Raw genomic sequence first — 12,699 nt, 5'->3', positions numbered from 1 at the left:
TAAGGGGCCGGAGGTGTGTGCAAAGGGCTAGAGTCCCAAAGTGGTATGGGAGGGACATTGATAGCGGGGAAATGTTTATGTCGTCATTGGGCAAGAGAGTGTTGTTCAGGGTCTCAGGTGGAGTATTATGGTGCTTGGGATTGAGAATGCAGGCTTCATGGTGGTTATCCGAAATGGGTGAGGGATTCGAATTTTCTGGAGTTTTGAGAGGGGCACTGTTAAGGGAGTTCTTAATGGCTGCAAAACAATCATCAAAGATTTCTAGGTTACGATTAGCGGCTTGTATAAGTATAATCTCATTATTATAAATGGATATGGTAGCCGTCGCTTTGAATGTGGATGAGGTGACTACATCGAGCCTTAAGCCATGAGGAATTTTCTTAGAGGAGGAGATACTGAGTAGTGAGTAGAAGGCATTTCTCCATTGTGCCCTTCTTTTAGAGTAAAAGATCAGATCATTTGTGATAGTTCCTTTTTTATGGCAGTAATAAGGGTCAGAGATTAGGGTTTCGGGGTTTGATTTAAGAAGTCTGTGTTTAAGGGATTTGGCTGCATTTTTAGAACGGTTTGGTGGGTAGTTGATTGTGTAACTATATTGACCTAGCCTCATAAGACTTTAGTCTTGACTGCTCCGTGCATAGGAGGCCATGGTTCAATAACAGGTTGAAGGGCCAGCGCTGAAGAGACTCAGGAGTAGGGTAGCAGAGGGGTGGCGGAGTCTAGTGTGAGTCCATAGTGGCGTAAGTAGGCGTTGGTATTGTCTGAATAAAATAATCTACAGGTGGAAGGGACTTAAAGGAGCCAGTTACCTGGGTTGATTGCGTGATTCGGGTGGCAACCGCAATGAAAGGTGTCAAGGTGGTTGCATAGTATGAGCAGTATGAGGAAGGTAGGAGCAGGCGGAAAAGTAGTGTGTAGTGTGTTAGGTCGTTCGCAGAAGGCCGCCACAATGGGAGATTGAGGTGTCGGGGGCGAGTCTAGGATGGTTGCAGTACTAGAGGGCAATGGGAGGCGATTAGAGAATAGGAATCTGAGCAAATCTCTAGGGTAGTCATATAATGCGAGCAGTATGAGGGGCTGAAGGAGAAAACTGAGATGAAAAAGCGTGGATGGCCCCCTAGTGAGAGCAGTGTGAGGTAGGTATGGGGCAGGGGCAGGAGCAGTATAGTTTGCAGTGATGCAGGAAGTTCTAAGATGGCCGCCGCAAAGGGAGAATCAGTGGCAGAGGGACAGATCTAAAATGGTCGCAATGTGAGAGCAAAATGAGGGAGGAAGGAATGTAAACCTAGTCCGCAATCTAAAGGCAGTCTGGAGTGAGCAAAGTTAGAAGTAGTGAGCAAAGTCGGGCATCGGTTGAAAGCAGGTTAAAACAAAGCCTCCAAGATGAGGCGTAGGAGATGGACGACTAAGGCTGGACTAGTCCCTGGGTGTGGACAGGCCTCTTCTAGAGGTGAGAGACCCATCTGAGGAGCTTTTGTGGTGACGGGTGGGGCTAGGGCTCACCCTTACCTTTAAGGAACTTTGTAGAAACCAGGAGGATCGAGGAGGTTGGGCTCTACCGGGAGGCAGCGCGGCAGCTCGTACCACAGCAGGAGCCCTCCCAGAACTTTGCCACGTCCAACATGTAACACAGCGGGAGCCAATACACTGGCGAGACGACAGGCTCCTCCACCAAGCCCCGGAGACAGGCTTCAAGCCGGGGTGGGGGAGGGGGGGTGGAAGTCAGCAGGCACCTCCGATGTGAAGGAGATCCCCAGAAGTCAGAAGAAAGTCGTTGCTACGCAGAGGCAGGGATCACAAGCAAACCCCAAGGCCGATGTTGGCATGCGCCGGGCGGGGAGGCAGGGCCTTCGAGTGGCAAAGCTTCCGCAAGATGAGGAGGGTATCCCTCAGAACCTGGCCGGTCGGCAGCGATCAGAGCAACCTATGGGGCAAGATCCAGCTCAGCCACGGCTCCGATGTCTTCGTAGGCCGAACTCCTCTTTTGGGATCCGCCTTCGTTGGAGACGGTGACCCAGCCCGTGGACGAGTCAGCAGCCCCGGGGAACCCCGCGGACCCAGTTCAACCAGCGCCGGATCGGTGTCTCCGGGGCCCGTCATCTAGCTGAGGCCCACTGTCGTAGGAGACGGCAAGGACGGCGATCTGGCTCGTAGGAGAAAGAGCCGCACAGGGGAGCCCTGCAGAGGCAGTTCAGTGAAGGCCCGGGCGTCGAGAAGTCAAGGATCGTCGTCATGGGGAGTCGTCGCATACATATTCTGCAGCTGGGTCCAGCGAGTCCAGTTGCAGGTACAAATCAAATTATAAGAATTATTGTTTCATTTAGCTGGTAGCTTGGTTTGTATGGGTGGATGGGCTGGGTTTTCAGGGGATTTACGCCGATGGCGATCCCTTAACCTAGGCGCCTCAGGAAGACCTCCTTCCTCCATCGGCCATTTTGGTACTGATTGCTGTGTCAGTCCTGTGGGCGTATGAAAGTGATGGGCCCTTAAATGGCGCGGTTTGTTGATATGAGTGTTTTAATGTGCTGGGCCCGCAGCAAGCAATGTGAATGGTTTTATGTGTTTGACACATGAAAGGTGTGTTAATGGCCTGTAAAGCAGTTGGTTCCTTGTCATGACTTTACAGCTCACAAACTGGGAGTCATTGGTTCAGTATTCTGAACTTTTAATTATATTATTAACATTAAATGTAATTTTTGTGCTAGCTTTTGTTTTAAAAAAATTACATTTTGAACTTTTCTCTCACCATCGTGCCAAATCCAACCAGTATGTGTGTGCACTTGATGAGTAGAAGATTATGCAGTAATATTTGTCTTTTCTGTCTTTCTCTGCCAGTGTATACATTAACTCTAGAGAAATCTACCAACTCTAGATATTTTTGCAAACTAGGCACAAGGATGAATCCACAGTAGCTCACATGGATCCATAAAATACTAGAATCTGCTGGAGGCCTCAAACTTCCTGCCACTCAGAGCTCCCACATATCTCCTGATCAAAATGGTACCTCACCTGTGTGGTTGGGCCTAGTGCCCGCAAAACAGCAGGGTCCAAGATGCAATGTAGCAACATCAACAAAAGGGGTAGCTGCAGTTTAAAGGCCTGGGTTCGGGTCACCCAGGAAAATCTTCCAAACCCAGGCATTTCTGAAAACTAGGCATCCAGAGGGGGTACAGGGTGATGTGCCTCTTGTGGATCCCACAAAGTTTCCGTACCCCCAATATCCTGCATACCTCAAATTCTGACTAATATTGCTTCTTTTCCTTGCATTTTTGCAATGTGTTCTTTCAGAATCAGAAGAAATCCACAAAATTCCTACCATCTGGCATTTCCCCACTTGTCCCAATAAAAATGCAGTCCTGCTTGTATGATCAAAGTAACATCAATGGGAGTCCTTGCAAAGGGACACCCATTGACCTTGGTTTGATCTGTTCCTGTTGTGGGTACTAGGCACGCCATACAAGCGGGGCAGCATTTGTATTGGGATAAATGAGAGAATGCTGGATGGAAGGAATGTTGTGGATTCCTGCTGATTCCTGATGTTTACGCCACAGAAATGCAAGGAAAATGAGTAATATTAGACAAAGTTTGAGATTTGCAAGAGCTTCTGGGTAGCGAAACCAGGTAGGAGACACACAAGTCCCTAACCCTGGATTCTCCTAGGTATATAGTTTTAAAAAATGTACAGGTTTGCAGTGGAAACTGTGATGTGTCCATGTTGCATTTTGGGGCCTTTCCTGTCGTGGGTACTAGCCCTACCTACACAAAGTAAGGTAACATTTTTAATGGAGGAGGTTTGGGAGAATAGTAGGTGGTGTGAAATGAGTTGCTCCCTGCAGATTTCAGAACTTTCCATCACGGAAATGTGAGGAAAATGTGTTTTTAGGCACCATTTGAGGGTTGCAAGGGCTTCTGGGTAGGAAACCCTGGTGAGAGCCACACAGGTCACCTCACCCTGGATTCTCCTAGGTATCTTTTTTTCTTAAATGTACAGGTTTGCTGGTTTCCTTAGGTGTGGCTGAGCTAGGGTCCCCAAATACACGGTTAGTTAGCTACATACCAAAAAAAGGGACAGTTTTCAGTGGTAAAATGTGGGTGTCTAGCTGCGTTTTGGGCCCTTCTTATTGGTGGCCTGCCCACCCAAATGTGGTACCATTTTTACCAGGAAACTTAGGGGAACGCCGAGAAGTAGAACAAGTGTTATTACCAATTGTATTTGTCTGCATTTGTGCCTTCCAAATGTAAGCCAGTGTTTAAGAAAGAAGACATTTGGAGAAATGCCCTTTAATTCACATGCTAGTATGCGTACCCACAAGTTCAGAGATGTGCAAATAACCATTGCTTCTAAACTCCATTTCTGAAATACATAGGTTCCTTTGATAACAATTTTTAACTCTTATTTTACCATATGATTTGCTCGATAGTTACCCAGAACAAAATTAAAAACCATTGCAAGGTGCAGCTCAGGTATTGGCTCTTGGTACTTCATGTTCTTGAAAACTCCACAAACCCTATATCTCCCCGCAACCAGAAGAGTCTAGAAGATGTAATGATATATTGCTTTTGTAAACTGGCCATCGTGACAAGAAGTTACAAATGAAAACGTTGCCGCAAATGGACGTTAATTCCTACTAATTTTCAAAATTTGTTTATTGCAACACTTAGCTTCTTTGGAAAATCCTTAAAGGATCTACACAAATGCCCCCTTGCTGAATTCAGATTGATGTCTAGTTTTCAGAAATGTATACCTTTCCGTGATCCACCATGGGTTTCACACCCATTTCCACCACATACTGGAAAGAGGTTGAAAGCACAAAATATAGGAAAAACTCCCAGTAAAATGCCAAAACTGTGGTTAGAAATTTGGTTTTATGAATCAAGTCTGCCTGTTCCGGAGAGCTGGGAAAAAAATGATTTTAGAACCGCAAACCTTTAGTTGATGCCATTTGCAGCAAAAAAACAGACACTTTCTTCTGAAGCACTTTTTCCCATTTTCCCTCCAAAAATCCAATATATAGCTATATTTTGGCTAATTTCTTGGTCCCCTGTACGGGAATCCACAAACCCTGGGTACCTTTAGAATCCCCAGGGTGTTGGAAAAAATTGAGGCAAATTTGGCATGGAAAGATTATGTGGAAAAAAATTATGGAGTCCTAACCGCAAAATATCTCAAATGGCCAAAAAACAGCTTAGCACTGGAGGGGAAAAGGCCTAGCAGTGAAAGGGTTAAGATACATAGGAATATATAAACAAATGTATGTAACACTTTTTTCTGTATGCGTAGTCTATTTATCTTTTTAAACTTTTTTTTTACCTTTACTCCTTACATTTTCAGTTGAATTTCTCAGACTTTTATATTATATCCCTGTAAAATTGTTCAGGGACAAGAAAAAAATTATAACTAAAAAATAAAACGATAAAAAAGCAATTAGTCTGACCAATACATCTTAGAAAACCACAAAATAGAATAGGCTTAGGATAAATATTTCACTAACACTCGACCTTAAGTAATGGTATGTTCCATCAGACAAACCAATAAATTTTGTGTTTGGGCTAACTGGCCGGGCGACTGAATCAAGCACTCCAGAATATCATGTCTGGATGTGACCACATCTGATCCAGGATTGTGAGACCTCGACCTTCTTTGTACTGCAAACATTTTTCTTACCAGTGATTGTTGCAATTTTGGATTGTTTGGTTATTACTGATCGAGTTTCATGATTGATCGAGACTGAATATATCAAGGACTGTGGATTTGCTTTTTGGCTTATAGGCCATTTTGAGATTTTGTGGACCTTTATTCGTGTACATGACTGCCCTGACGAAGTTCCACTGTATAGAACAAAAGGCGTTGGCTGATGTCCAATTGTGACTATATTTGTAGAATAAAAGAAACTACATGGAACTACTGTAATGATTTGGACTTCTTCTCTGGTGCACCCTCTTTTGTGAAAAAAACAAATAAATTATCCTCACTAGAACATTTACAAAAAAAACTTGTAAAGAAGTTTAAACCAATATGGTGCGGGAAGAGTGGGCCCCACCACAACTTTGATATTGGAAGTGCAGGCACTGACACCTGCAGCTTTACTGTGAGAAGTTGGCCTGGTATATGATGTTCACTAACTAAAGTGGGCACCTTGCACACGTCCAAACAACCCTTATGGTGATTTAAGAGGTCAAAGATAACCTTAGAAAGCTATCCAAGTGGTAGCTGTGGAGAGCAGCCTCCAGGCTTAGTCTTGAAAGAATGTTAAGCAGCTTGTTTTACCAGAATTCAACCTTACTGTATTGGTTAAATGAAAGGAGAACCACACAGTAGTTATAAAAATATGTATGTATTATTATAACACACTCTAAATACCTCACAGTATCTGCTACACGCAGATAAACACAAGGCACACAATACTGTAGCACAGAAACAAATGTAAGTAGCAATAATACACAGTAGGCTCCAGGGGAGACCAAACCATATACTAAAATAGTGCTATAAGAACCACGACTAGAGTCAAGACAGTGTCTAAGGGATGGAGAATCGCTGGGACCCCAAGGAACTACCCAAGGTGAGTAAGTAGGGACCCCACAGAGGACGGGTGCAGTGTGAGAACACGACCACGTGCTACATACAATTCAATGGAAGAGTCACTGTTGCAGTTTTAAAGTTTAAGGACCCTTCCCAGTGGTTTACGAGGAAGTCCTTTGGATCCTAGGAGGTTGAGAGCCATCCCACCCATGGATACTGTAGTACCAGAGTTACCTATCCCAGGGAAGCCGGTTGCATAGGGCTGAAGTGGTGTCGGAAACTGCCGTTGATCTCAATGGAGGAATTTATGGACATGCCACTGAGGGGAAGAAGAAAAGTGTCAGCTGTAATCCAAAGGTGGATTCGTGTTGAACAGTACCTGAAAGCAGAAGGGACAGAGTGAGTCACTCAGGAGTGACCAGGGGCACGGTAGACGAATGCCCACCGATGTCAGGTGCATTGAGGGGGTTCTTGACTCTGCAGCCACCGGGATCAGAAGACATTGAGGACGACCAGGAGCCAGAGTCCGGCTGGAGCACCAACAAGCCTTGGCAGCGGCAATCCAAGAAGATGGTCAGGAGCAGGTACGGTTCGGACCAGCAAGGCCCAGGCGACTCACCAAACACAGGGAAGTAGGAGCAGGCATGAAGCAACCAGGGAAGCCCAAGAAAAGCAGTGTAGACCCTCAAGACGACCCACAGACCGAAGGGACAGGAGTCGCAAGGGGACCTCGGGCTGAATTACAAAGCAACAGCCCACGGATCACTCTGTGCGAGGAGGAAAAGTTCTTTGGTGGAAATGGTGTCAAAGGTCGGGGCTTCTCGGAGCCCAGTGAACTTGTTTTGGGAATGGCAACAAGCATATGCACTTGTAAAAGTATGTGGTACACAGGGGTATAAGTATTGCAGCCCCCACGAGGGTTTTCTGACCTCAAAGTTGATGAGAGGGCAGCTCGGACATCGAGGGACGTGGAACCCACCTCCTGTGTTGCTGGAGCCTTCGGAGTTCACAGGAGGTCAGGATCAGCAGACCGGTCAGTTGCGTTACAGTGCCCGCGGTTGCAGGGGAGTGACTCCTTCACTCCAAGGGAGATGTCTTCAGTTGTCTTTGATGCTCCACAGGTCCTGCACGGAGCCTGTATGGTACACGGGCACAGAAAATGCTTTGGACGGAGTGGGAGACGAAGTTGGGCCCAAATGAAGTCCAGCAAAGTCCTGAGTGTCCAGACAGGCGAAGGTCAGGGGTTTCTTGATCAGAATCTTGTCCACGTTGAATCTAGTGTGCTACAGCCAGGTAAGCCCTTAAGTACCTACGGGAGAGGGTTGGACAGATTCATGGGGACTGTGGGGAGGTTACTCCCATATTCTTCGTCCAGTTTTGTGACAGAGCGGGGGCCAACAGCTCGCAGAACTGGTTTGAGATGGACTATACACAGGGACACCAAGTGTGCCCCTTGTGCAGACTTTCAGGCACTTAGGAAGTGCACCTACCCAGCCCTAATACACTAAATCCTGTCTGGGAAGTGGTCAAACCTCCCTGTGACAGGATGCCTATTGTTCTGCCTTTCCCTGCTCGAGCTTGGCGCAGCAGCAAGAGAGCAGAAATGATTCGCTGGTTGGCAGCAACCATTTTGGGCTGTCTGGGTTGAGAAGGCTGGTACCGGGAAGACCAGGGACCCCAACAAAGCTCACTTCAGAAGGGTGGAATCATACCTCTCACACAGGTTACCGGTGTGGAGGTATGATTACAGGGTGTTTGATACCAAACACAACATGTTTTGTTGCAGCCGTTTGAGATCGCATCTTACGAAAGCATATAATGCACCTCTACCTATGTGTCTGGCTGCATCACCGACAACCAGGGAGAATGATCTGCGAAGGCTGCAGGGGTGTTCTGCTCTTGCAGGGGCACCATCTCACTTAAAACCCACCACCCTGCCTTCAGGATTCTCAAGGCCTGCTAGAGGGGTGACTGATAGGTTTTAAGTGTAGTGACCTATAGATTTAGTAAACCTATATCTTCGTAAGTGGTGCAAGCACCAGCTTACAGAGGCTGCAATGGCTGACCTGTAGTTCCATTTTGCATGGCCTCTCATGGGTGGCATAATATATGCTGCAGCCCATGGGAGGCCTCTGGGGTACCTATGCCCTGGTTACAGGTGTACCATATACTAGGGACTGACAAGGGTACCCCAGTATCCAATCTGGTGTGTACCTAGTACTTATCATAATAATTTAAGGAAGAAAGCCGATAGGCTGAAGTCCTGTTTAGCAGGATCCCAGCCAGACTAGTCAAATACAGTATTACATTCAGCAAAAAGTGGGGGTAACCATAAGAAGCAGATCCTACTTTCCTACATTTACTTTCGACCATGCTGCATGTCCTAGATAGCCAGAGAACCTAGCCTCCAGGGACCAACGCAAAACCTCAGCAACCAGTGCAAACTCAGCTGCAAGGGCATCACATTCAAACAACGCCTCATCAAAACAGGGTTTGAAAAACAATGTAGCACATTATGTCACTGCATTTTTTTTACAGTGCATGAGCACCAACAAATCACTGATCAAAGACCATTAGACGTCCACTAAGAAATATGAAAAAACCATTGCATAACCAAACACTGGACAAGAAATTAACAATAAGAATTGGATATTTGCTTTTAGGATTCAACATGAAATAAACATGTGCACATTAATCCCACTTGATACCCACACAACTGGCTCCTGGAATACTTCAAGATTACATTCAAAATCCTTCATAGATGAAGACGGGCTTCTGCAGCACAGTTACCCTGGAATTCAAAAAGGCTCAACACCCTCTAAGCATGAAGAAGGATCTCGAAATCAAAACACAGCTAGAAAATATGCTGGTAGAAATTCATATGGCAAATCTCGGAGTACACAGCCCCAGATCCGAAATCTCTCCTAGGAAGGAGTACCAATCCAGCAAGTATTCAGGAAGCTATTGAAGACCAGGTAATTCAAATAATCCGAAACCACAGTACACATTCCACTCTCCCATCAATTACTACTTCCACCCTAGCCAATCACTCTAGAGATCCTTACTTAGTCCTAAAATATTTTGCTCTCCACCACGACGTCTATGATAACTCCTGGATTTTTTCCACTTACCTTAAATCGAGATGTGTGACAAAGCACACTAAGAGGACTATAAAGCCAGACGTATAGTGCTATCTAAAACAAGTAAATAAGTACACTGTGATCTTATTACTTGTAACATAGTAACAGTGGTGCATTATCTTTCAATGGGAATTACAGATACCATAGGTCTTCGTCTCACCTGGTTTACAAGTAAATCCCTCTGGAACCCACATGCCATGGGTAATAACAGAAATATTTGTTTCGGCATTAATTTCCCCGGGTCATTCTCCAATTGCAAGCCATTTACCATGGGCAAATTCCTCGAGGTTTGACTTTCAGTACATGTAGGATCTGGTGTAAGGATTCCACAGTCATTCTGCTTGCAGTAACTCGCATGCTAAATGTGGGGGCCTTTAATTTTCATGATTTAATGTTGAAAGTATCTGAAAGGCTTTGCGATGAGTAAAAGTAGTGATAAGAAACATTTGCTACATGTACTGGTTGTCTAAGGACAAATGTTTAGCTGAAATGGAGAAAGGCCCTGCTCTGTATGTATACATTTCCTCAAATAGAACTATTAACCCCGCTGGAACATAGTTTTACTCTGAGATTGTTTGAAGATGCCAAGTCCCTTAATCCAAATGACCACAGGCAATTTAGACAGAAACAGAAAACACCCTGTGTAAATTGCAATTGAGGGAGTGACTCGAAGATGAAACTCATGACTGTACATAGTCACAAATTAATCTTGCATCAGGTTCAAAGTAAATGGAGGTAAATGCCAAGGATGCATTTGAAAGGAAAAGCAATGTTTACCAGGGCTTGCAGCATGCCGTCGATTGCAATGGTGCCTTCCATGGTTTGAAAGGAGGATTTAGATAATGTTGAAAGAGTCCAGTCCAGGAAATCTGCCATTCGTTTTTGTTTGACATCAGGGCGAGTGATAAACCTGTTGGAGGATATTAAGAGAGAAAAACAAAACAGAATTCATTTAAACAGTAAAATCAAGTTTGTAACTCAATATTTCCTGCTTGCCACAACGGGTTTTATTTAGTTCCTTAGGTGTGGGATGGTCTTTCTCTGAACAAATGGGTGCAAACATTATTACTGTCAAAAAGCTGCATCAACGATTTACGCATGCAAGCAAGATCTTGGATATTTGCACTTTACTTTAAGAAGCACTCAACAATAGCAAATAAGCACGTAAAAACATCCTGTGATTCTGGGCAAATCACTTAATCTCCTCGTCCCTATCAAAATGAATGCGTCTACTGTAAAGTAACTGGTGCTCATGTAAAGCGCTCGATATCTTCGGGTTATGCTTTTACGTGAATTAAGATTAATCGCATTAACATAATTTAATAAAAAAGGAGGTAATTTTGAGCAGCTAGGTTCAAAGATAGTATTTACACCAACGAACATTGTCTATATATGCCCGTGGACAGCTTGAAAGAAGCAGCGGCAGCGAAAAATAAAAACAGTCTTCCGGGAATATATTTTTCCAGTTTTATGACTGAAGTGTTGCACTTCCTGGTCTCAAAGTAGAAATGTGAGCTGTGTATGCCGCTCCCACAAGTGACATCATTTGAAGTACACATGTCAAACAATACACGACAGGCGCGTGACGCTGCACACATCTCGGAAATAAGCCGTGACTACTAATCTGCACGAAGCTGCTTTCCCCTCACTTCTGAGGACAAAGGTTAGATCGGTGCTCAGGCCCCCATAGCAATAACGTTAGGTGCAGCACGATAGATATTCATCGAGGCGTACTTCTCCGGGCCCTTTTATCAATTTAGCAGTCACGTCACCGCTCCTTTACCCAGACTCAAAAACACAACAGCTCCTGCACTGGAGTACCACTACATTTGACATCACATAATAACTGAGCTTGAAAGAATGCAAAAACAAAAAGAAAATGGAGAGAGAGAGAAAGAGAGAACGGAGCTTGGAGGAATGCAAAAACAAAACAAGCATTTGCAATGCAATCGGTCTCGCCTTTGGGATCTTATATGTATTTAGCTATGCAGCATATTTGCCTGGGTGATGCAACATCTGCTGTTCTATAACATCGAGAGAAACTATGCACCAAACTGTGTGACACCATTCCATAGCTCTGTTTTTAATATATAAGCAGGGCCTTCGGAGGTCACATCACTGGATATACAAGATTTGAAAAAAATAGTCTAAGGGGGCTTGTGGAAGACAATTTCTATGGACTGGAATCTAGAGAATGCTAAAGTGATTCTGGTATTTTACCGACCTCTGCTGGTCGTTTTCTATCAAGAAAGCTAAATAGTGGCAGTTGCCAGAAAAATGTAAAACAAAGAGAGTCCGTCAGCAGAAAGCAATTATGGTATTTTACGGACCTCTGCTGGTCATTTTCATCTATACAGTTAAATAGAGGCAGAAAACAGAAAAAAAGTCCCTAAGCGGAAGCAGACAAGTCCTAGGGCTGATCTGCAGAGCCCACAAAGTACACATACATGTAAGTATACACTAAAGTATATACTGAAGTATATACAACAGGTCTTGAATGCTCGACCTTAAGGAATGAGGGAGGGAGAGATGGAGGGAGAGAGAGACACTCACCCCCAGTCATAGATCTGGGCAGAATCCATCTTCGTTCTTTAACTCACTTTGCCACCCCAGTTGAGACACAGCTATATGCAAATCAGTCTTGACCATGTGCCTCACTGCCAAGCCATGTCTTCCCTGGACCGGAAACAAGCATCCTGGGACCGATTTCGGGCTAACAGCCCTCATCAGCCAGGCTAGCTTGAATCCAGTGGCAAAGTGAGCAAGGGACCCGCGTCTGGGCATACCCTGCTAACTTAGGGCAAACAAAGAGAAACCGGTCCCAGGATGCTTGTTTCCGGTCCAGGGAAGACATGGCTTGGCAGTTCGGGCTGGACTCTTCCCATGAGGCACAGGGTCAAGACTAATTTGCATACAGCGGTGTCTGAACTGGGATGGCGAAGTGAGCTAAAGAATGATGATGGGGGTGAGTGTCTGAAAAGTTACAGCGCTCCGTCCATCATTTCCTTGTGTTTGCTTTGTTCGCGCTATGTTGGCAGG

At 45.0% G+C, this 12,699-nt stretch overlaps 1 protein-coding gene across 1 annotated transcript in view; it reads right to left on the bottom strand.

Annotated features, from left to right (window-relative positions):
- TBCD (tubulin folding cofactor D) overlaps window positions 1-12,699 on the bottom strand; it is a 2,329,415-nt gene that overhangs the window by 2,016,272 nt on the left and 300,444 nt on the right. The window contains exon 8 of the mRNA XM_085616794.1: window positions 10,438-10,570. Coding sequence (XP_085472920.1) covers window positions 10,438-10,570 — 133 coding nt within the window. The remainder of the gene's footprint in view (window positions 1-10,437; window positions 10,571-12,699) is intronic.

Source organism: Triturus cristatus, chromosome 7, assembly GCF_964204655.1.
Source record: "Triturus cristatus chromosome 7, aTriCri1.1, whole genome shotgun sequence".
Classification (NCBI taxonomy): domain Eukaryota; kingdom Metazoa; phylum Chordata; class Amphibia; order Caudata; family Salamandridae; genus Triturus; species Triturus cristatus.
Note: the sequence above shows the minus strand (reverse complement) of the source record. Positions and strands in the feature narration are given on the sequence as shown.